Source organism: Mytilus trossulus, chromosome 4, assembly GCF_036588685.1.
Source record: "Mytilus trossulus isolate FHL-02 chromosome 4, PNRI_Mtr1.1.1.hap1, whole genome shotgun sequence".
Taxonomy (NCBI): Eukaryota; Metazoa; Mollusca; class Bivalvia; order Mytilida; family Mytilidae; genus Mytilus; species Mytilus trossulus.
The window spans coordinates 49,631,630-49,657,552 of record NC_086376.1 but is presented as its reverse complement, the minus strand read 5'-3'; the positions used below and the strand labels follow the sequence as shown (position 1 = coordinate 49,657,552).

General features: G+C 31.3%; 2 protein-coding genes across 2 annotated transcripts in view; both read right to left on the bottom strand.

Annotated features, from left to right (window-relative positions):
• Positions 1–25,923, bottom strand: part of LOC134715442 (tudor domain-containing 6-like) — a 111,613-nt gene that overhangs the window by 16,560 nt on the left and 69,130 nt on the right. Inside the window, exons 19-20 of the mRNA XM_063577619.1 lie at positions 19,001–22,593; positions 7,456–7,569 (exon numbers count right to left, since the gene is read on the bottom strand). Of these exons, the coding sequence (XP_063433689.1) occupies positions 7,456–7,569; positions 19,001–22,593 (3,707 nt within the window). The remainder of the gene's footprint in view (positions 1–7,455; positions 7,570–19,000; positions 22,594–25,923) is intronic.
• LOC134715443 (uncharacterized) lies at positions 1,683–7,391 on the bottom strand. The gene is made up of 2 exons (XM_063577621.1): positions 6,041–7,391; positions 1,683–2,980 (listed from the first exon to the last, which is right to left on the bottom strand). Exons 1-2 carry the CDS (start codon positions 6,559–6,561, stop codon positions 1,891–1,893), a joined length of 1,611 nt encoding a protein of 536 aa, XP_063433691.1. The 5' UTR covers positions 6,562–7,391; the 3' UTR covers positions 1,683–1,890.

Genomic DNA, 25,923 nt, shown 5'->3' with positions numbered 1-25,923 from the left:
GAGCCTGTGTCGCTCACCTTGGTCTATGTGAATATTAAACAAAGGACGCAGATGGATTCATGACAACTTTGTGTTTTGGTGATGGTAATGTGTTTGTACATCTTACTTTACTGTACATTCTTGCTGCTAACAATTATCAGTAGTTTTAGTGGAAAATGTTAGTAAAAATTTACAAATTGTATGAAAATTGTTAAAAGTTGACTGTAAAGGACCATTACTCCTTAGGGAGTCAATTGACCATTTAAGTCATGTTGACTTATTTGTAAATCTTACTTTGCTGAACATTATTGCTGTTTACAGTTTATCTCTATCTATTATAATATTCAAGATAATAACCAAAAACAGCAAAATTTCCTTAAAATTACCAAATCACGGCAACCCAACAATGGGTTGTCTGATTCATCTGAAAAGGCAGATAGATCTTAACCTGATAAACAATCATACCCCACATCAGATTGGCTGTAAATGCTTTTGTTTTTGAGTTATAAGCCAAAAACTGCATTTCACCACTATGTTCTATTTTTAGCCATGGCGGCCATCTTGGATAGTTGGCCGGGTCACCATACACATTTTTTGAACTAGATACCCCAATGATGATTGTGGCCAAGTTTGGTTTAAATTGGCCCAGTAGTTTCAGAGGAGAAGATTTTTGTAATAGATTACAAAGATTTATGAAAAATGGTTAAAAATCGACTATAAAGGGCAATAACTCCTAAAGAGGTCAACTGACCATTTAGGTCATATCGACTTATTTGTAAATCTTACTTTGCTGAACATTATTGCTGTTTACAGTTTATCTCTATCTATTAATATTCAAGCTAATAACCAAAAACAGCAAAATTTCCTTAAAATTACCAATTCAGGGGCAGCAACCTAACAATGGGTTGTCCGACACATCTGAAAATTTCAGGGCAGATAGATCTTGACCTGATAAACAATTTTACCCCATGTCAGATTTGCTCTAAATGCTTTGGTTTTTGAGTTATAAGCCAAAAACTGCATTTTACCCCTATGTTCTATTTTTAGCCATGGCGGCCATCTTGGATAGTTGGCCGGGTCACCGGACACATTTTTTAAACTAGATACCCCAATGATGATTGTGGCCAAGTTTGGTTTAATTTGGCCCTGTAGTTTCAGAGGAGAAGATTTTTGTAAAAGCTAACGACGGACGACGCCGGACGCCAAGTGATGAGAAAAGCTCACTTGGCCCTTTGGGCCAGGTGAGCTAAAAAGGGTGTTGTACATTTGTATATATATATAAGAACTTGTAGTAAAACTTTTGGTCAGTCCTCAGTTTAAAGCTTATCCTAGTGAAAATAAATATGACACAGTAGACTTAGAAATTTATCTTTCAATTTGATTGATTTTGATTTCCTTTTGCACTGTTTTTGAGGGGATGTGGTCAATTGTTAGTGTATTCCTATCTATCATCTAGTATAAGGTAATGAGGTGACAAAAAGTTGTTGTTTTCTTGTCCTTTGATCTCTGCTGGATAGCTGTCTCAACAGCAATAATACATGTACTTTATCTTCTTTTGAAAGAAACATACATGTTCTCCATTATAAGATACATGTAGCAGTACATGTTCATGTATTAATACATCTAGTTTAAATATATGTTAAAACAAACGATATGAATTTGAAAACAGTACTAAGTTAACTGCAATTTAATATCACTTTTTTTATGATTTTCAACATCAATAAAACAGTAATATAAAAACATTAATTTTAAAAGACCCATATATTATTAGAGTAGTCACAATTACAAATTTTACATGCACATTGACTGTTTCTGTAATTGAACTAATAACACAGTTCACTGAACATTAATGAAATAATCTATTATCAGTATATTATATGCTCAGCATGCTAAGATATGTGATCATTAATCCTAGATTAATTTAGGGACAACATATTTACTGTAAAACAAGTTAACTTTGTCCAATAAACTAGTCCACAACTGGGGATCAAATGTAATTCTCTCAACATGTAATTTGTGCTTTTCTGTTTTAATACTTCCTTCAAGATAAAGTACAAAGTCACACCATTGTAAATTAGAAATTGCCATTTGAGATTGAATCTGTATATACCAATTTGAAGTTTTCTTTAATTCAATGACACCATCAGAGGTTTTGGTAAGATGATATTTTTTTTCACTGATTTCATCTAATGTTAGATTTTTGAATGTGTATGGACACTTAATTTCTACAATGCCTTTCCCACAACATTTACAGTTAACAATAGCATCTGGAGAAGCTCCTAGATGTGGAATATCTTTGTTTATTATCAGTCCTGATAGTTCAACTACAGCCTTTTCATGTTGAGAAGTATATTCCTTGCTGTATAAGTCTCTTGCAAGATGCTCCCTTTCTTTCCCATAAATCATTGCAGGAGTTGAAAAATTGTTGTTTTTGTCCAATATCTGTCTGACAATGTAATTGTTTTTATCATTACCCTGATAGTGATACACAAGAGGAATGATTGATGAAGTAATCCTACCTAGCCTGTACTCATACCAATTCTGATTATCAGACTGACCTTCTGTTAAAGAATAAATTTGATCACAGTCATCCTGGTTCACTTTTGATTTGAGGTATTCCAAAAAAGAAGAATTTTCCAAGAAGTCTTCTGCTGATTCAATGATAGATTTAGGCATGGTTAAACTGTCTTCAGATTTATCAAGCACTTCAATAATCTGGGTGTCATGACCTTGAATTAAGTTGTGGAGACCTGCTTCAAATTCTACATCAGCCATGTTGTCATCATGGTTTATTGGGTAATACACATGTTCAAATGGCTGTACCCTGGAATTTACTGAATGTTCTATACTATCCAGTTTCATAGGAACAGATACCTTTCTTGGAATATCCCAACCACATTTGGTATCTGTACATGTCTCTGTGTTTCTATCAATATGTCTGTCAGACCAGTTTGCTAGGCAAAATAGCAGTGCCACAACATGCTTACATCCTCCATCATCCCTGAAAAATAGAGAAAAAATTCAGGTGTATAAAAGATTATATACATTTGTACATGTATGTAAAGAACAGTTATATGTTAAGATTAATATGCCAAGATATACATGTTTTTAAACTACAATTATATGTTTAGATTATTATGGCCAGATGACAATTTGAGATAAGTTCTTATTTTTACTTCACTTTATCACTGGAGTAGGTTTCACAAAAAAAAATGTACAACTAAGATGTATTGAAAGTATACTGTAAATTGGCTCTTGAATTTATTATCCTCCTTAAATATCATGTAATTTTCAAAATATGTATACCTTCTCATTTTTTCAAAGTTCAAAGCTTAAGTGACTTATATATACAGGATTGTGAACAAGTTATTACAACCAATATAAATCCATTTTCATTTTTCATTTTTTTGTTGTTCAGTTGCTGTTTCACTTATGTATACCTTTTATCCATATACCATTAATAAATACATATATAAATTGTACATATAATGTTTAAACAAATAATGAGTCTGTGAGTTCATACAAAATGAAAAAAAAATGGATCATGCACACTATAATCCTACATCTTATACCACAAAATTTCATAGGCATTGTTAAATAAATTGTTTTCTTTATTAGTAAATATGATAATTACACAAATTTAAATGACTGGTAATGTAGAAGATATAAATAAGTGTACTAGAAAATTATAGATGGAAAAACCTTTTTTAACACACTTGTCAAGAAAATTTAAGGATAGAATATCAAAGAAGTATGCTTACATTAGGCCACACCAATTTAATTTCTTGTTCTACAGATTTTTGGACTCCTAAAATTGGGGCGAGCGAGCGATTTGAAAATTTTAATAAAAAAATATTTTATTTGCAAATTTTTGAGGCGAAGCTTAAAAAGTAAAGGCGAGCGATTATAATTTTTTTTTGTAAACATAAAATAGTAGGTTTTGACTATATAAAAACTTGACTTATCTCTTATACCTTGACATTTCTTTAATTTATGAAGTATTTTTTCCCTGTTCAACAAGAAATAATTGAATAATTAAATCTGGTCTATGTATGTGTGACTGACAATGAGACAATTCTCCATCCAAGTCATAATCAGGTTCAGAACAACCCCTTAATTTTATGAATATCCCTTTTTATAATATGAGGGGTCAAAATAAGTTATAATATAATTTTTTTGTAAAAACACTTTGAGTACAAAAGGGCTTATATTTTCCCAAAGAACCATAGTATTTGGTATTAAATGGTCAAAACATGTCCAAGAATTTTGTAATATTCCTGGACTTTAACCATGTTAACACATTTACTTTAACAGTTTAATATTATTCAAAATAAGTGGACCCATCCCTCTTTTAGAAAAATTGTTTAAAATATAAAGTACTTCTCCTCTTTTTGTGTAAAAAATTCCAAGTTGTCACTTAGTATTTCTATTTTCTTTTCTACAACAGTAAACATGGTAAAATGACCCCTTCAAGGCCCTTGTCTGAGGGAGGGTTGGTCCCAACCTGATATTAACAAACATAGGTCAAATTACGACCTTTTACACAGAGCTTTGATCAAGACCAACCAGCAAGCTATAAGGAAACACAACTTAGTATTGTACAGAATTCGAACAGCAAAACCAACGATCTAAATTATATTTCCAAACGGGAAAATGCCAATGAACCACATCAACAAACGATAACTGCTGAACGACAGGTCCTTGAATCAACCAGGACAGGTGCACAAACCTGCAGCGGGTATGACCATCACCATACATTATAATTGCAGTTGAAGGCAAATCCTTCAGAAGTTCTTTGTACTTTATTTTAACAACAAACATTTTTTTATAGGGAATATAAGTTATGGGGAAAGAAACCAACGTTTTGTTCTGTACTGGTATTTCTATTTATATCAGAGCACTCCCGCTTGGAATAAATTGGTTTCATGCTGAAACACATATTCTCGCAGATATTTACAGTGTTGTGGGGTGCTGATAGGTTAAAATCGTTATATAAAGGCTAGACTGTGATTTAAAAAAAACAAATGTTGAGATCTTTATTTAATATTTACAAAAAAACGGTGCGGGAAATGGATATGATTTCATATCCGGATGCGGGAAGCGGGTATATAATAAAAATAAAAAAATCTGTTTTGAAAAAAATAGGTGCGGGCGGGTCCGTCGAACAAGGAATCAAATTGGTGTGGCCTTAGTGTTGTCTAATAGAAGAGTGCATATGGACATCAGACTTTTAATAAATAAATGATTATAACTTTATAGACATTTTTGATTTAAATAAAAAGAATTTGTAACACATTGTGAATTTGAGGACAAAAAAGGATTTCATTTAAATTATTAATTTATTATTTAAAGTATTACAATATACATTTGTACATTGTACATCTACTAAAGAATGAACTGTTTATTGACCTACAAAAATGTTTCAGTATCAAATGAGGAAAAGCAATATTTGAATTAGTTATTGATTAAATACCTAAATTACTGAGATTAGTAAACTCTCAATTAATTTCTTATTTAACTGAACTGAAGATAAGAGATTTAACAAGGACTCTGAATTAACTATGAATTTGTTAATATATAACATCCAACTATAGTAGTTTTTTTTGCATTTGAACATATATGAACACAACTGCATGAACATGTCTCATATACAGAAAAATATTGAAACAAGTATGCTTTCCCTCTTAAATAAAAAAAAAAATATAATTTTGGACACCTTAAGAAATCAGGTTTTTTTTCTTCATAATTTTTTAGAAAATAAAATAAATTTTTTGGGGCCAATGCTGTGACAGAATACATTTCATGCATTGGAGATAAAATACTTTTTAACAATATACTAAACTTACATGTACAATGTATCCCCCTCCCCCTCCCAGATATTTTAAAATCACTATTTAATTCATGAGAAAACTTTTATTGATTTTTAAAAAGGGAATCACTGAAGCATGACTGAAGGGGACCCCTGTTATGTCAGTCAGGGGGGCCATTAATTGCATTATATAAAAAGTTATGGATCCGCCACTGTGCCATGATTGATCATGATTACTTGTTAACTACTTACGCTGTGCAATGACATCCTGCTGATATGCACACACCTTCAGAATTAACCAAACACCAAGTCATGTAGGAGTCAGCTTTCTGTGATGTTTCTCTGATGCAACTAGCTTTTATATAAAAGTGTTCATGTGGTAACTTGAAGATTTCAGCAGAAGAAATATGATTTGACTTTGAAAGTCGGAATCCTCTCTCATTCTTGTAAGTTCTCAATCGTGATGGTGTCCATTTAGCAAACGAAACAAGATAGGCAAAAACGTCTGCCATAGAAAATACTGGGACACTCTTTAAATCATCTGTCCACCCCTTCTGCTCACACTGAAAGACAGTCGGAAAAGTTACTTTTTCTCCATTTAATACAACAGTACTCCTAAATTGAAGAAACGAGTCTGTGTCATCTGGTGTTGAAATTACCGGTAAATCCAGTTCAACAGCTTTAAAAGCAAGTTCTCTCAGCTGTTGAACACTATAATCCGATACCGTCATTCCTCTTTCCATTAAAAATGAGCGTAAAGCTGGTTTTAGCATTCTGTTTAATTCCGCCGCAATCGTTAACTTTGTTGTTTGTTATGGATACGTGTGCCACCTTCCGGTTAGTTACGCGACGTTTTGCGTCTTCATCACAGGAGAGTTACTATCTCGGAACTTGCGTATTCAAAAACATTTTAAAACCCTTCACATAACATCAATCACACTTATTTTGGTCATTTTATATGACAAAATATCTCTACTTTATGATAAAACTGGTATCTTTTTTTATGATTAGAAAATATATGTTTAATATATTGGGCAGTTCAGATAGTTTTTTAGTCAGATGCAACCAAAATCCATATATCTCTCAAAGTCTTGTGCAGTCAGAGATTTTATCAATTTTATACTGAAAAGCCTATCAGATTTATTTCCAGTTAGATATACTGTTCCCAGAAAAAAGTAACATTCGTTTTTAGTTGAAAATTGTTTTAACGTAATTTCAGCTATAAATTAAAAAAAGAGTTTTGCTGAGCGCAGCTGGATAAGAACTCAGATGTCCAACCTTAAACAGATTAGGCAAATATGGTCACTTGATACAGGTCTGATTTTGGATTGTAACTAAATATTTGACACATAATAGGTTTCTGACACAGAATAACTGTAGTCAAAGAAATTAGAATTGGTTATATGATTTGAATTTATATTCAAGTTTTTGCTTTTGTGCAATACACTATGCTGTTGCAAATTTTCACCTTCAGTTTTCCTGGAATTAAGTGGTGACTATGGTGTTCTGTGTTTGTGCATATGTGTGTATGTTAGAGGGTGTCATACTTCATGCATGGATGCACTTTCTCACACCAAATAGTAATTGCAAGGATAAAAGGCATAGATCTGTAACAAGGAATGTGAATCCTGTATCAGAATGGTTAATTTCACACCAATTAAACTTACATGGATAAAAGGCACAGACAAGATCCCCAACCTGGGGTCTGAATCTTGGATCAGGATCTTCTATCTCACATCTACACATCATCCCCTGCATCAATGTAGCCAACTTTTGAATTTCTGAAAAATAATTTTAATTATAAAGTAAACATCACAGCACCAAATTTGCACCTATTTAGCAAAGTAAGACTAAACAATTTGTTTGACTTTATGCACGTCTTTCAACATTATCATATAGTCAACAAGAATATGTTTATAGTACATGGATGGCCCACTTGCACTATAATTTTCTATGTTCAGTGGACTGTGTAATTGATGTCAAAACTCTAATTTGGCATTTAAACTAGAAAGATCATTCAAGTTGATTGGACTTCATCAAAAACTACCTTGACAAGAAACTTTAACATAAAGTGGACCAGACAGACACACAGGCCAAAAAACATTCACAGTATACATCAACAGATGAAGCATTAACTGGAATAAACAGCTGCACCATGAGCACATGAAACGCCCATTGCTTTTTTAAATAACCTGCTACGCTATTCAGTGTCCACCAAGTTTTTTTTAATGTTATTTCAAATAGACAGAAAAAATATTACAGTCATTCCTAAAATCCACCTAGAAAGTAGAAAATAAAAGCCACCAGAAAAAAGCTATTATTTGGTTCATTTTGACTATTTTCTATAGGAATCATCAAAGCTAGACTATTTGATAGGAGCATAATATTAGTTATCTTGGTGTAATCAGGGTGTACAGAATTTTCAACAACTGTGTAAAATTCCATACACCCCTGATTACACGAAGATAATGAGTTTATTTCTTATGAACAATTCCTATACTCATTTTGAAACCAGGATGTAAAATTGTAAAAATGGTAATGAAAAATTTCCAGCATAATATTTTTTCAATGACCATGTTGCTGCACATTGTCAAATACTTTTTTACTTTATTTTTTGGCAAAATTCAGAAATTTTTTGTATTCTTTTTTTTCAATTTTTTTTTTGCATTTTCTTTTTTTTCTTCATTAAAACTAAGTTTTATTAACATATTTACATTTGTTAATATATACATCAAATACCAGTACCTTATCCCGGCCTCGTTAACATTAGTATAAAACATCTAAAATTATGGTTAATTATGTTAGTACACAAATGTTCTTAAATCCAGATATAATTCATGTCTTTGCCTGAATGATTTTCTATACTAGTATCTTTGTTTACAAAGAAGGTAGATAACACGTGCAGTGCATATATAGAATATAAACTAATTAGTGCTTTTTATTCAAGGAAATGTTTCCAAAATATTTGTTTTGAAAGGATTATTTATATGTCGTTATCTTTTTCTGTTGTGAATATTCGATTGATATGCAAATGCATTTTACCAAATATGACTACAGTAAAATCGGATGCTATTTTATCAATTGAAGGTAATTGTCATTTATGTCAGATTATAGATTGTAACATTATGTCTTGGATAACGTTAAACTAGTGGGGAAAAAATGTGAGTGGACAACAACAAAAAGAGACGAATAATATATAGTACAAGTAATAACCATGAAAACATAACAAATACATATAAAAACAACTGTTGACTGTTGTATGAAAATACAGTCAAATCTAAACTCACAATTGATAAACACTATAATTTGCATGCACATACATAAACAGGTAGTAATAAATGTGCAGTGTTTGAAGAAAAATTACAGTATTATCCCAATATTTCAAATCAAATATTTACATGTGTATATGTTACAGTGAATTTGTATAATCAGTGATTATGTAGAATCACTGGCTAGTTTAGTGATTATGTAGAATCTCTGAAATTTTCAGAGATTATGTATAATCACTAGAAAAAAGGTCAGGGATTCTACATAATAACTGAAATGAAGAAATAGTTGTATTTACAAAGAAAGTTAATAAAAATAAAATAATTTATTCTATAAAATCACATAAAAACATCATTATAAAGTAACAAAAATTGTAACAATATATCAAAATGATAAACTCATTTTTTTTAAAGTTAGGCACACTATATTAAAATGTTAAACACAATTTCTTAAAATAATATTCCTCACATTTGTTTCTACCACAGTTTCCACATTTTAACATCTTTTTCCTGCACATATCGAATCAGATTTTAACAACAAGCCTAAGAGAAATAAAAAGTTCAGTAAAATCATACGAAGGTACACCCCCCACAAAAATAATAAATTGGAATTTGCAATCTTGAACTGGTTCGAGCAAGAAAGATGAAGAAACCATTGTTTTGTGGTCAGGCAATATCCCTTTTTATACCTTTTTTTAAGAATTGCCATTTTGGGTTTCCCTTTTCTTTTTTATCCTGTCGAAATTGCTATGAGAATATGTAAGCTTACTCTTAAAGTTTGTTCTACTTGTCAAGTTCTGCCTGTTTTTCTATACATTTAGATGCCTAAGTTCTCACAGTTTGAAATTTTGCAAATTGTTCTTTGAACAAAAAAAACCCACACAAAACAGTTGTTCCATAATCTACTTCACCCTTTTTGTTTTACATGTATCACAAATAACATGCTTGTGGATTTACAAATAGAGCATGGATATCCATTTGACAATGGCTTTTAATAAACAAATAATACATGTAAAGCCATCGTTATTAAGGGAAGGTTAATATTTTTAATTTTGAAGTCTTTAACTATATCTCAAAACCTTGTGTTGGTTATATCTTTTAGATCATCCTCTGTGTTTAAAAGCAAAATTATTTCATCTGGCAAGAAAAATGAAAGAAACTTAAAGAAAATTTTAAAATTATAATTTGTCTATCAAACAAAGGACCATAAAATTATTCATAATCCCTGAAATCATATTAGGGAATTTGTAGAATAATTATTAAAATGTTCAGTGATTATGTAAAATCACTGGTCATTTTCAGGGATTATATATAATTACTAATGATTTTAGTGATTATACATATTCCCTGAAAAATCAGGAATTCTACATAATCTCTGATTATACAAATTCACTGTCATAACATATACATAAACATAAACAGGTAATTATACCTGTGCCATGTTTGAAGAAAATTACAGTATAATCTCTGTATTTGGGTGAATGAGTCAGACATTCAGTTCATTAAATTGCTTTAATAGTCTGTCAATTTTATATCCTAAAAAGTTTCTTATTTCAATAAAAGTTCTGATCTCTTGTCTTAATATTTTGAGTGGTTGTATAACTTTTATTTTTTTGTCAGACATATAGTATACTTTATATATTGTGTAACTGATAATAGTTATAAGTAAATTCAGTTCATAGTACTCTTTATCATGTATTTTATATCCAGAAGCTATGCTTTTAAGATTGATAACATGTCTTCAATTATTTAATTTCTTCAGAATTTGTTGTACTTTTCCCCAGAATAATTCAAAATATGAACATTTGAGGAAGAAGTGTTCATAATTCTCTATTTGTTTACAGTGGAAGCAGGTATCTGTTTTTACTATTTGCCATTGTTTTAATAGTCGATTACAGGGAAGTATATGATGAAGTAGTTTCCATCTAAATATTTTATATCTATTATCTTCTAAAAATGTAAAGATAAATTTTAATGTTTCATATGCTAGATTAGTATTTTCTAGTGTAAAGTATGATTTCCATTTTAAAAAGCCAATAGGTGTTTCAAGTAAGAAGTTATAAATATCATGGTTATTTAGGGTTTGAATAGGCTTTTTGTTTATGATGTTCAGATTTTCTTTTATATTTATATTGACTTGTGTATGTTTAGAAGGTGAATTTTTGATGTCAGATATTGGTCCACTGTTTTTGGAAAAGCTTTCTTTAGTTTTGTGAGCTCAGCTATCCAGTTTTCCTTATTTTTTAGTTTACTTAGTATGATATCTGAGGATAAATTTCCATCTTTATCTAATAAGTCATTTATAACCAGAATGTTGCTTTGTATCCAGTTTTTAAACAGTAAACATTTATTGTCCCATATTATTTGTTATATTGCTTTTGTATAGTTTTTTCTTTTACTTTTATCCAGGTCTTTATTAACTGCATATAAAACTCTGGGATTTGTTTTATAATATTTTTTTCAATAATATTTATACATGTATTGGCTATATTCATCTTGAATATTAAAAAATTATCTCCTAACTTATTCAAAAAATATTTTGGAATTATCTTCCAATGTTGCTCATCATTTTCTTCAAACAATAATTGTTTTATCCATTTTAGTTGAATTGTTGAAATATAGGTATCTATACAAATCATTTTTGATCCCCCTTCCGTATAATTTTGCGACAAATTATCTCTTTTAATCATATCTCTTTTCCCATTCCATATATAGTTATATATCATAGTTTTGATGTTTTGTATAAAATCTTTTGGTAATATCATATTGCTTGCTATATATGTTATATTTGGCAGTATTAGAGACTTGACTACAGTTATTCTTCCTAGCATACTTAGCTTTCTTTTTGACCACATGTTTATAATTTTTTCAATTTTATCAGCTTGTTTTTGACAATTAAGTTTTTTACAGTTTTCTTTATTATAGCCAAAATAAATGCCCAAACTTTTAATAGGTTCTTTCGTCCAATTGATTCTTTCGAATTTATCCTTAGTATGTTTAAGTCTGCCTAGCCAAATTCCTTCTGTTTTAGTTCTATTTAATTTTAATCCTGAGAATGAGCCAAATGTTTCTATTAAGTTCATGACTAAAGATATTTCCTTTTTGGATTTTAAAAATAAGGTTGTGTCGTCAGCCAATTGACATATTTTAATACTACAGTCTTTTCCATTTAATTTAATTTGGAAACCTTTGATATTTTTCTCAGATCTAATTCTGCATGCTAATACCTCCACCGCTAGCACAAAAATCAAAGCAGACAACAGACATCCTTGTCGAATTCCGCGACAGATCTGAAAGGGGTTTGATATCCACCCATTATTTACAATGCACCCTGATATACCATTGTAAATAGTCTCAACCCAGTGTATAAAATCTTTTTTAAATCCAAATTTTTTTAATGTTTGTATCATAAAAAACCATTCAATTGAATCAAAAGCTTTTAAAAAATCTAGAAATAAAATTGCTCCTTCAACATTGAAGTTTTCAGCATAGTCAATAACATCTTGTATTTGTCTTATATTAAAACCAATGTACCTATTTTTTACATAGCCTTTCTGGTCTGCATTAATAATATTGGGTAAAACTTTTTTTAGTCTTTGTGCAAGTGCATAAGCAGGAATTTTTACATCTACATTTAGTAAAGTTATTGGCCTATAGTTATCCAGAGATTTTGGATCATTCTTTATAAAGATCAATGAAATTGCCCCCTTTTTTTGTGAATTTGTCAAACTTTTCTTTTTATATGACTCATTATATACTTTGGTTAGTATCTTTTGAATTTGGGGCCAAAATTTTCTATAGAATTCTACATTAAGTCCATCTAAAGAAATTCAAGAAAAAAGCAGTATTTTTTTCACCTTCTTCTATCCATTTTGCTCTTGACCTTATTTGAGCTCCTTTAGTTTTTTCAAGGTATAATTGATCTAATTGTTCAGATATATTATTTATCTGCAAAATTAATACAGGATTATTAGTACTCTCACTTAACAATTATGATGTTGTATGTTTTGATGAAACTAAACTTGATGATCTTGATACAGTAGAATTAGATAATTTTGTATTTCATTTTAAAAACCGTAAAAAGTATTCAAATCGAAAATCTGGTGGTATCGCCTTTGGCTACAAGAGATATTTAGAAAATTGTATTACACCAATTGAAACTGATTGTCCTTTTGTACAATGGTTTAGTATTGACGAAAAAATATTTGACTTAAAAAGTAGTGTTATTTTCGGAGTAATTTACATACCACCTGAAAACTCTATTTATACATCAGAAAATGCACTTTCAGATATAGAATTAGAATTTTTTGATTTACAAAGAACAAACAAGTATATTGGTCTTCTTGGCGATTTTAATAGTAGAACAGCGAGTTTACAAGACTTTAATGATTTAGTAGACACTGATGATTTTTTAGCACAGAATTTAATTGATATTAATGAATTTAGTAATGTTGATATCTTAGATAAATTGGGTATTCAAAGAAAACGACACAGTACTGATTCAAATGTAAACACATATGGTAGAAAACTTATACAATTTTGTAAGAATAACAACATGTATATAATGAATGGTCGGATAGGAAACGATGAAGTAGGTAAACCTACGAGCAAGAATACCAGTGTCGTAGACTATGCAATAAGTACTGCAGATGTATTGTATTAAGTAGAAAATTTTGATGTTCTACCATTTAGCAGTTTATATTCTGATATCCATTGTCCACTCGAATTAGTACTCAATTGTAGTAATACTAAGCAATCAAATGTAAATATAAATGTAGAATCTGGTGAAAATAATACATATATTGGAAAATGGAATCATGATCAAGTTAATGAATATAAAGACAATCTTGACAAAGAAAGTATATCTCAATTGTTATCTTTTATTATGACAAAAACTGAAAATGTTCAAAATGTTGATAAAAATACTATTGATGAAATTGTAAATGAAATAAGAGATGTTTTACTCAATTCTGCTAGAAATACATTTGGGGAGTTCGTACAGAAAACTTATGGATTTGATTACACGGGAGGGAAACAAAATCACCGTGATTGGTTTAACACAGAATGCCCCCGGGAAAGGAGGGCGTTTAGAAAATCAAAAAGGTTATATAAACGATATGGTTCACGTATATTCAAGGAACGTTTGAGACGTAGTGAGACTTTATATAAAAAAACTATGGATAAAAATATTAGATCATTTAACGTTGATTTACGTTCAAAGATGAAAAAGATGCGAACAAAAAACCCGAAAGAATTTTGGAAAATTATTAATCGGGGTAAACGAAAGAAAAAAAATGATATTAATATTGAAGATTTGTTTTCTTTTTTTAAGGATCTGAATAAAAATAAAGAAACAAATGATCGGTATATTTTAGAAAATGATGTAAACGAAATTCATCAAATGTATTTCTTAATGCTTGTATTACAAAAGATGAAATATTGAAGGCAATAAAAAGCCTGAAAAATAATAAGACCCCTGGTGATGATCTTATTGTAAATGAGTATATATGCTCGTCTATTGAATTTTTTATTGATGTTTATGTGTGTTTATTTAATCTTGTTTTTGACACAGGATTGTTGCCTGAGGCATGGTTAATAGGAAATGTAATTCCATTGTTTAAAAACAAAGGCTCTGAAAGTGATCCACAAAACTATAGGCCTATAACGTTATTGTCTACTCTGGGTAAACTTTTTACCTCAATATTGAACACAAGATTATGTAAATATCTTGATGAATTGTGTATATTGAATGAAAACCAAGCAGGTTTCAGAAGGAATTATTCTACGACTGAACATATTTTTACTATACATATTTTATTTGAATTGTTAAAATTGGGAAAGAAAAAGTTACATTGTGCTTTTATCGACTTTGAAAAAGCGTTTGACTCTCTACAGCGAAATTTACTTCTGTTCAAATTATTGCAGAATGAAGTAAATGGGAAATTTTTTCGAGTTATTCAGAGTATGTATGATTATGCCAAATCGCGTATTATACATCAGGGTAAAAAATCTGATTTCTTTCCTTGTGAGATGGGGGTGCGGCAAGGGGAAAATCTTTCACCTGCTTTGTTTTCTATATTTTTAAATGATCTTCAAACTTTTTTTGAAAGAAAAACATAACAGGCTTAATATCTATATCACAAGAAATCGAAAATGAGCTGACAGTATTTTGAAAATGTTTTTACTTTTATATGCAGATGACACTGTTTTATTAGCAGAAAATAGCACTGATCTACAATACATGTTAAATACATTTTACGAATATTGTGACGAATGGAAAATGAAAATAAATACAAATAAAACTAAAGTTTTGATCTTTTCGAGTGGCAGAATGCCAGCAAATCTCAAGTTCACAGTTAATTGTAACGACATTGAAATTGTAAAAGAATACAAATATTTAGGTATTTTATTTTCTAGAAGTGGATCCTTTTTATCAAATAAAAAATATTTAAAAGAACAAGCAACAAAAGCTATGTATAGCGTTTTAAAAAAAGGTAGACAAAACAATTTGTCAATAGAATGGCAACTTGATTTATTTGACAAAATGGTTGTACCAATATTGTTATATGGATCAGAAATATGGGGTTTTGAAAATATAGATATTCTTGAACGTGTACATTTACAATTTTGTAAAATGATTTTACATTTAAAACAGTCTACTCCAAATTTCATAGTGTATGCAGAACTTGGCAGATACCCTATTACTGTGACTGTAAAACTGCGAATGATTAATTTCTGGAGTAGACTTCTTAATGGAAAAGAAAGTAAAATTTGTGCTGTATTATATAAGCTTGTATTTTTATATTATAATGATTACGGAATAAACACTAAGTGGATATCATGTATTAAAAATATTTTTGATAATTGTGGTATGTCCAATATATGGAATGCACAGTTTGCTGATAAATGGGTGTTAAAATGTATTGAGCAAAAACTTAAAGATCAGTTTCAACAAGAATGCTTTGCATTTGTTGCCGAATCACCTAAAACTTTATGTTATCGTATTTTTAAAAATAATTTTCAATTGGAAAAATATTTTTCTGTTTTACCTTACAAATTCATTTATACATTATGCAAATATAGATGTGGTAGTCACCACTTGCCGATTGAGTCTGGAAGGTGGCAGGGTTTACAGAGAGAAGACAGAATCTGCCGTCTCTGTGACTCAAACGACATTGGTGACGAATACCATTATATTATGAATTGTGGATCTTTTATGTTTGAAAGAAAGAAATTTTTACCTACATACTGCTGGTCTAACCCTAATATCTATAAGTTTGATCAACTGTTTAATTCATGTAATATTGTAATATTAGAAAAACTATGTAAATTTATCAAAGTTATAAATGTGAAAGTCAGTCCTCCAAGTTAATTTCATTGTATTGTTCACACATGCTTGTAAAAATTGTACCTTATAGTTATATTTATGTATGTTCTCTATAACTATGTAATTGTAGTTTTATGAGAAATAAAGTATTCGTATTCGAACTCACTTTGGTCTAATTTAATATTTAGCTTATTAAGGTTGTTTTCATAAGTTTGAATTTTATCTCTTTTTTGTTTTGCTTTTCTTTTGCAAAAATCTAGACTGATGTCCCTTACTTCAGATTTAAAGTTATCCCACAGTATACCTAAATTTTCTGTCGTATTTTCCTTGTTTTCGTAATGTTTTATTAGTTTTTCTATATTACAACAGTAGTCTCTATCATTCAGTACTGATGAGTTTAATTTCCAGTATCCTTTTCCTCTGTTTACTTTTTGAGTTCTAATTTTTAATGAAATACCGTTATGGTCTGGTGATTTTAATATATTAGGCCTTATATCTGCTTTGACTATTTGTGCTTTACATTCCTTACTTACAAGGAAGAAGTCGATTCTAGTTGCTTCTAATCCTGATTTTCTACGCCATGTATATTGAATTTGTGTTGGGTTTTTATCTCTCCATATATCTATAAATTTGAAATATTTTATGAGCGTTTTAAGCCCGTGAACTGGTTTGTCAAATTTGTTTTTTTATTTTTTTATTTTTTGTATCATTAATTTTTAGAATGTCATTAAAATCTCCTCCCATTATAATTTGGCCAAAGCTATGTTCTTGAGTCCAGTCTTTTACTTTTTTAAAGAAAGCATTTCTTTTTTTTGCTATATTTGTTTTTTTGCATTTTCTTCTTATTATTTTTTTTCTTAATTTCCTTTTTTTTCTTTATTTTGGCAAAATTTTATTTTTTAAATTTTTCCGGCCAAATTTCCTTTTTTCAAAAATTTGGCAACATATTATTTATTCCTGGGTAAACAAGGGTGGGGTGTTATTTACACTGGGGTAGTCAACCAATCAGATTGCAGTATTTTTGCTGCATAAGAAATAATACTTTCTATTATAGCTATTGTAAATAAAGATACAAACCATGCACACTGGATATTCAGTAATCCTTTTCTTTCCTGTTCAATTATCTGATTTTCTAATAAAAACTATTGTTACTCTTTCAACAAAAGTTTTATTGATTGCAGAGATGGGTCCGATTACTTTCAAGGTAATTGATTAAATTACAATTACTTTGTCATTTGTACGATTAAATTAAATTAATGAGTACATCATTACTGAAAGTGTCTGATTAAATTAATGATTACATTGGCAAAGTAATCATGATTACATCTGATTACAATGAATTAAAAAAAAAAACATTTTGCATGATGTGAATGAATAAACCTTTCATATATGACTATAGCCTTTTTTAGAAAGTATTGTGCTATATTATAAAATTACATCTATTTAATAAACCTCAAAAGTTCACTTCATACATACATGAACGTTGCGTCACTGGTTATGTCGACCCATTCAACTTTATCATCATTAATCTTTTCACTTCAATTGAATATATCTTTTTAAAAAGCATTTGCTGTTTGTATTCTGACATATTCTAAACTGTAATTTATATTTGTTTCAAGGTGCAGTTTATGGGAGTTAAAATATGGCTGAAATAAAGTTACAGTTTAATCAAATAGTAAACAATATACAAGTGCTAAAAATCATTGCATTTTACATGTCCAGTCTAAAAACATACAAAAAATTGCTTATTTTAAACTTGATATTTGTCCCACTTTTAATAAATTTTGTGATAATAAGTATATGATCACAAGTCTGATTTATCTTTTACCATACATATTGTCCTACAGCTATACTCAGTTGGTAATTGCAATAAAACAAACCTTAATTGGTTTCCTACCTGTCATTTCAAAGTTGTCAAAAATCACATTTAATAAATAACAAAAGATTATAATTAAGGTTTAAAAGAAAAGTATTACTTGCATATAACTTAAACTATATAAGTACATCTTTAAATTGTGAATATAATTTTATGTACAATATCTTTTACTAAGGCCAGAAACATGTAGTTGTATTATATGTCTCTTTTTAGGCTCTTGATGACTTTTCAATACTGTAACAGTTTATTTTTTACTGAAGTATACAAATTTACCAACATGCTTTATAAAAAAAAGTAAACCAAACTATCTTTCACATGTTCAATCTAAATAACAAAAAGTTTCCTTTATTGAACATAAACACAGTTTAATTTTTTTCCATTGTAATCAGAATGTAATCATAAAGTAATCAGGATTACAGGGTATTTTGAAAAGTAATTGATTAAATTAAATTACATGTAATCAGATTTTTGGCTGATTAATGATTACAATGATTACTTGAAAAATTGTAATAAATTACAGCTGATTAACGATTACAATTACAATTACCCCAACTCTGATTGGTTGTATGATCACCAACAAACAAGCAAACACATTTAACTTTAATAATGTTCTTCGAACACAACCAAGTATACATGCTGAAAGAAAAACGTAATAATCCATGTCAATTAGATTCAAAACTTAGTTGTCTCATTGGCAATCATATCACATCTCCTTATTTTTGTACAATTAATTGTATATTTACCATTGGGATCAGCAATCTGGCAGTAGAACTCGGTAGGATCAACAACATAAGTTATAAGGAAACGGTTCTTGGCACTTGGTTCTGTCTTTGATATGTCTTTTAATGACAGGTAATTACTGCCTCTACTAGAAGGCAAGGACTGATGAGCCTGACTAGCTTCATCTGTTTTACCCTTTGGTGATGTAGATTTCTGTAGCTGTTCACTCACTTTTGGCCTTCCAGACCCTGGTGTCTTGCTAGATCCTTTCAATTGCTGGTTAACATTTATACCATTGTTTATAATAATCATATGATAGAGGTTACTCTCTTCCTTGATGACTTTGATATTTATTATAACTCCCATTAGACTGTTTAGTGTGTTTTTCACCTCCTCACTTTTTGGCACATCATGCAGACAACATTTAACACAATGACCTGGATCCACAGCTAGTGATGGATCTATTTTCCTGATTGATAGTTCCGTAGTCAACTCCTGGTTGCCAAAGTCTAAGTAGTGAACGAGATATTTGCCATCATTTATATCCTCAACATTAGCTCTATACCATACTTTATCACTTGAAAACTGAGCACACACAAGCTCTCCTTTCACAGGTTTATATTGAGTATTGTTAGTTGAACAATATTGGTGGGACTGCTCTAAAATTTTGTCAAGACTTACTTTTGTTTCCTCAATGTTTGCTTGTAAATAGAAAAGACAGTCATCCATAACTTCTGTTATCACAGCATTCATCTCTACATTTGCAGGTAACACTGTTTTTGAAATGCTACTGGTTAGAATAATTGATTGTATAGGTTGCGGTGCAACTTGTACCAACAATTGTTCATTCACATTCATCCCTTCACTTGTAAATAATAGAACATCATAACATCGTTCTTTTAATTTTACAGCTTGAACTTGCACAGGTTTATTCTCTCTGACCAAATTGATTAGAGGTAAAAGTTTCTCTGGTGAAAACACTTTCAGGTCAACTTGATGAAGACGACAGCAGATAGTTTGTGATGGTGGAGTTGCCAATGTTTTGTTTATTTTACTAATTTGATCACATCTAACTTCTGAAGTATTACCATAATCTACATAACGCACTTTGAATGTGTCCCCAATGATTTCCAATACCTCTGCTCTATACCAGTCAATGCTATCCCCGCTATCAAATTTAGCAAACACAAGTTCACCTTTATTTGGTTTATATGGAGAAGCATTTTCTTGACAATACACATTAATTGCCCTATGCAAATCGATAATTGTCTCTTGGTCCTCAACTGTACAATATTGCAAGTAAATGGTGTCCAGACTAGTAGCATCCATAATAACCATATTCACTGTTGAACTGTCTAATGGTAATGTCTTCATTGGCAGTTCTGATGCCATATACATTTCGGGAACTGGCTCTTGATTTGAAGGCATTAACATAAATTTCTGATTAATATTTTCTCCATTAGCTGTATACACTACAATATCATAAGATTTTTCATTCTTTTGCACTGCCTGAACTTGAACTCTGTCACTTGTCAATAGTGTTAGGCATTCTAGTATCATTTCCTCTGGTAGACTTTTTAAATCTACTCCTTTCAAATTACAGCAAACACCAAATTTTGGTATAACTGTCAATGTTTCATCAATTTTACGAATATTACTGCATTTTGTTGTTTCACAATTTCCATAATCAACAAAGCGATGTTCATAATCTTCTCCAGATATATTCAAAACTTCTGCTCTGTACCAAGTACTGTCTGCAGAAAATAAGGCACATACAAGCTCACCTTTGACAGGTTTAGGTGGAAGGGGATTATCTTGACAAAAGCTCCCAATCTGAGATGACAATTGAGATAGTGTGTGCTGATCCCCCTGAAGATCAGACTGGAAGTACATATTTTCATAGTCTCCAATATCAGACAATTTCATCCTTATTTTTGTACCATCTAGAGGCAATTCAAATTGTGGCAGAGATGTAGCCATGATAACCTCAGCAGTAGCATTCCTTAGTTGTGGGGTTGTTTCTTCAGACTGTTGAACTTCTTCCACTACTGACCCAAACATGGCATTAATATTCTCATCACTGATTGTGTATAATTTAACATCATAGTATCCATCTTTCTTCTCAAGACCTTGCAATTTCACTGGTTTACCCTGCATTGCCATGGTAGCAAACTGCATCAATTTATCCTCTGATAAACTCTTCAAATCAACGCCCACTATATTGCAGCATATGGACTGCTTTGACATTGAAGAAAGTGAACAGTTGATCTTACGGATTGAGGATGATTTGACAAATGACTTATTCCCATAATCTACAAAATGTACTGTGTATTCATCGTCACTGATATCCAGAACTTCAGCTCTGTACCATATTTCATCAGCATCAAACTTAGCACATACAAGTTCACCTTTGGAAGGCATGTAGGGATCAATGTTAGATTGACAGTAGCTTTGTAACTTTTGTGTCAAAAATTGTAAATTCTGGTGATATTTTTCCTGATATATCTGAATGTAAACAAGTTTCATATCTAATGATTCTGTTATAAGCACTTCAATTTTGGAACCATCGACTGGAACAGTCTCCATTGGAACAGAAGAGGCCATAATTATTTCATGACTCTCATCTGCAGCAGCATGTACCTCTTCTTCCCTCAACATACTGTTAATACTTGTTCCATCTCCTTTTTGGTAAAATGTGGAAACATATGCATCATTTTGTATGTCATGAGCTTCAACTGTTATTATTGTATTCATTGCGGTATTTGATAACGTAATTAACTGATTCTCTTTCAAGTCTGATAACACTAAACCTTTAAGAGTACAACATACAGCTTGTCGAGGTAATTCAACAAATGACGGTAAGATTTGACAGATGCCGTCTGGTTGAACAACAGCTTCATTTCCATAATCAACAAACTGTACTCTGTAACTGTCTCCTGGAACTTCTAAAACATCACCTCTATACCACAAGCCATCATCAGGAAACAGAGCACAAACCAATTCTCCCTTAACAGGTTGATATGAGTTTGAATTTGACTTGCAAAACATGGTCATTTCCATGCGAATAGCTTCAATTTTCTCTGCATTTTCTTGTATTGCCTTTTGCAAGTATATTCTGTTTGAAGGAATTGACAGTTCAGTTATCATCATATCCTCTTTAGCTCCATCAACTGATAAAGTTTCCTTTGGAATGGAGGAAGTCATTATGACAGACGAAGGAGATTCACTAGCCATTGTTTGACAGATCAGAGCAGAGGCAGACTTTCCTTTCTCGTCCAGAAAATCAACTTCCACTATGTCAGAATTTACAGATTTCACTTCCATTTCAAATAATTTAGGCTGATCCATATTTATTAAGTTGTCAAACACATCCAGTGTATTCTTTGTCCATGTTTGGGGTTCTGATACACTTTCAATTTTCATTTTTACAGCAATCTGTGGAACAGACTTGCACAGTGGTGATGCTTGCTGTATTAATGAGAAGTTTACTGTTGCTTTATTTCCATAGTCTAGAAATAGACAAGATGCATCGTTGCCAGAAACGGACAATATTTCTGCCCTATACCATTTTCCATCTGTGAATTTGGCGTAAACAATTTCTCCAATACTTTTTGGTCTGAAATAAAGCACATATTTAATTTTTAAAAGTAGAACCAAATCTTTTTACTTGTAACCCATTTTTATTTAGGGTTTTATCTGAACTGTTTGCATATCACTGGGGTAAATCTGATATCCATAACTGCTGTTACGTACATCATTACATGGTTGGTAATAAAAACTACCAAAAACTTTAACCTGAAGCACGACGGACAGACAGACAGACGATCAAACGGATGGTTGCACAGACCAGAAAACATAATGCCCATAAATGGGGCATAAAAATCTAAATACATGGTTAGATTCAGCATATAAAAAAAACATAAATTCAATTTTTGTTGAAATCAAACAAAGTTTATTTTAGACCTGATTTGGACCAACTTGAAAACTTGGCCCATAATAAAAAATCTAAGTACATATTCACATTCAGCATATCAAAGAACCCCAAGTATTCAAATTTTGTTAAAATCAAACTAAGTCTAATTTTGGACCCTTTGGACCTTAATATAGACCAATTTTGAAAACAGGACCAAAAAATTAAGAATCTAAATACACGGTTAGATTTTTTTATAGGCATATCAAAGAACCCCAATAATTCAATTTTTGATGAAATCAAACAAAAAAAAGTTTAATTTTGGCCCCTTTTGGCCCCTGATTTCTGAACTGTTAGGACCAAAACTTCCAAAATCCATCCCCAACCCTTCCTGTTGTGGTCATAAACTTGTGTTTAAATTTAATAGATTTCTATTTACTTGTACTAAACTTATTGTTGACAATGAATATACAATCGCACATTTTTCTTGCAGTCGAGTGAAAATACTTATTTCGACCCCGTTGGGCCCCTTGTTCCTGAACTGTTGGGACCATAACCCTAAAAATTAAGTGTCTTTGTACGACGACCAATCTAGAGATGCAAAGCTTTTTTGCAGATATATAACTAGAGGCTCTTTGGAGCCTGTGTCGCTCACCTTGGTCTATGTGAATATTAAACAAAGGACACAGATGATATATGACAAAATTGTGTTTTGGTGATGGGGATGTGTTTGTAAATCTTACTTTTCTAAACATTCTTGCTGCTTACAATTACCTCTATCTACAATGAACTTGGTCCAACAGATTCAGTGGAAAATGTTGTTGAAAATTTAAAAATTATATGAAAATTGTTAAAAACAAGAAGTAATTGTAACAGGATGCTGTTACGAAGTCTCCCAAACAAAGCTCCGATAACTCCCCATTCATATGGTCCCATGTTCATTTGATTTGATTTTTTGTCCCATACAAGAATATATATGGCTTACGAGTAGGGATCTCCACCATTTACAAGTTTTCAAACAGGAGGGGGTGGTGGTGACCCCCAGGGACTTTACCTACATTTCTTTTGATTTGTTTTATTGTCCCCTACAAGAAAATATATGGTTTAGGGGTGGGGATCTGGACCATTTACAAGATAATAGTACATTCTCAAATTGAACGGGGTGGGGGTGACCCCCAGGAACTTCCATCTAATTTCATGTGATTTGTTTTATTGTCCCATACAAGAATATATATGGTTCAGGGGTGGGGATCTGGACGGTTTTCAAGTTTTCAAACAAGAGGGGTTGGGGTGACCCCCTAGGGACTTCCTTTTAATTTCATTTGATTTGTTTTATTGTCCCCTACAAGAATATATATGGTTTAGGGGTGGGGATCTGGACCGTTTACAAGTTTTCAACCAAGAGGGGGTGGGGTGACCCCCTTGGGACTTCCCTTTTATTTTATTTGATTTGTTTTATTGTCCCCTTCAAGAATATATATGGTTTAGGGGTGGGGATCTGGACTGTTTACAAGATAATAGTACATTCTCAAATTGAACGGGAAGGGGGTGACCCCCAGGAACTTCCATCTATTTACATGTGATTTGTTTCATTGTCCCATACAAGAATATATATGGTTTAGGGGTGGGGATCTGGACCGTTTACAAGTTTTCCAACAAGAGGGGGTGGGGTGACCCCCTAGGGACTTCCCTTTTATTTCATTTGATTTGTTTTATTGTCCCCTACAAGAATATATATGGTTTAGGGGTGGGGATCTGGACGAAGAAGAAGAAGAAGAAGAAGAAGAAGAAGAAGAAGAAGAAGAAAAATAATAAGAACTGAGCAAAAACAATAAGTCTCCAAACTTTGTTTGGGAGACTTAATTAACTAAAAAGGGCAATTACTCTGTAGAGGGTCAATTGACCATTTTGGTCATGTACACTAATTTGAAGATCTTACTTTGCTGTACATTATTGCTGTTTACAGTTTATCTCTACCTATAGTAATATTCAAGATAATAACCAAAAACAGCAAAGTTTCCCTTAAAATTACCAATTAAGGGGCAGCAACATAACAACAGGATGTCTGATTCATCTGAAAATTTCAGGGCAGATAGATCTTGACCTGATAAACACTTTAACACCATGTCAGATTTTCTCTAAATGCTTTGGTTTTTGTGTTATAAGCCAAAAACTGCATTTTACCCCTATGTTCTATTTTTAGCCTTAGGGGCCATCTCGGTTGGTATGCCGGGTCACCGGACACAAGTTTTAAACTAGATACCCCAATGATGATTGTGGCTAAGTTTAATTAAATTTGTACCAGTAGTTACAGAGAAGAAGATTTTTGGAAAAGATTACTTAGATTTACGAAAAATGGTTAAAAATTGACTATAAATTGCAATTACTCCTTAGGGGGTCAATTGACCATTTTGGTTAAGTTGACTTATTTGTAGATCTTACTTTGCTGAACATTTTTGCTGTTTACATCTCTATAATAATATTCAAAAATAGAGGCTCCAAAGAGCCTGTGTCGCTCACCTTGGTCTATGTGAATATTAAACAAAGGACAAAGATGGCTTTATGACAAAATTGTGTTTTGGTGATGGGGATGTGTTTGTAGATCTTACTTTTCTAAACATTCTTGCTGCTTAAAGTTATCTCTACCTATAATGAACTTGGCCCAATAGATTCAGTGAAATATGTTTGTGAAAATTTACAAATTTTATGAAAATTGTTAAAATTGACTATAAGGGCAAATACTCCCTAGGGGGTCAATTGATCATTTTGGTCATGTTGACTTATTTTTAGGTCTTACTTTGCTATACATTATTGCTGTTTACAATTTATCTCTATCTATAGTAATATTCATGATAACATACATGTGAACCTCCCGACGGGAGTACAAAACTCCCGTTTTCAGGGGTCTCCTCCCGTCCTCCCGTTTAGGAGAAAAAACTCCCGTGTATGAAATATTTCGTGAATGAAAATTTTCAGACGCCATATTTGATCATTTCTTACTACTGTACGGGTGTATTTGACACCTGTGTAAAATTT

Excerpts from the sequence above, each read along its gene's own strand:
- LOC134715443 (XM_063577621.1), bottom strand. The coding sequence starts at position 6,561 with ATGCTAAAACCAGCTTTACGCTCATTTTTAATGGAAAGAGGAATGACG. Across the intron at positions 2,981-6,040 it reads GCAGGATGTCATTGCACAGC|GGATGATGGAGGATGTAAGC; the intron begins GTAAGTAGTTAA and ends TCTATTTTTCAG.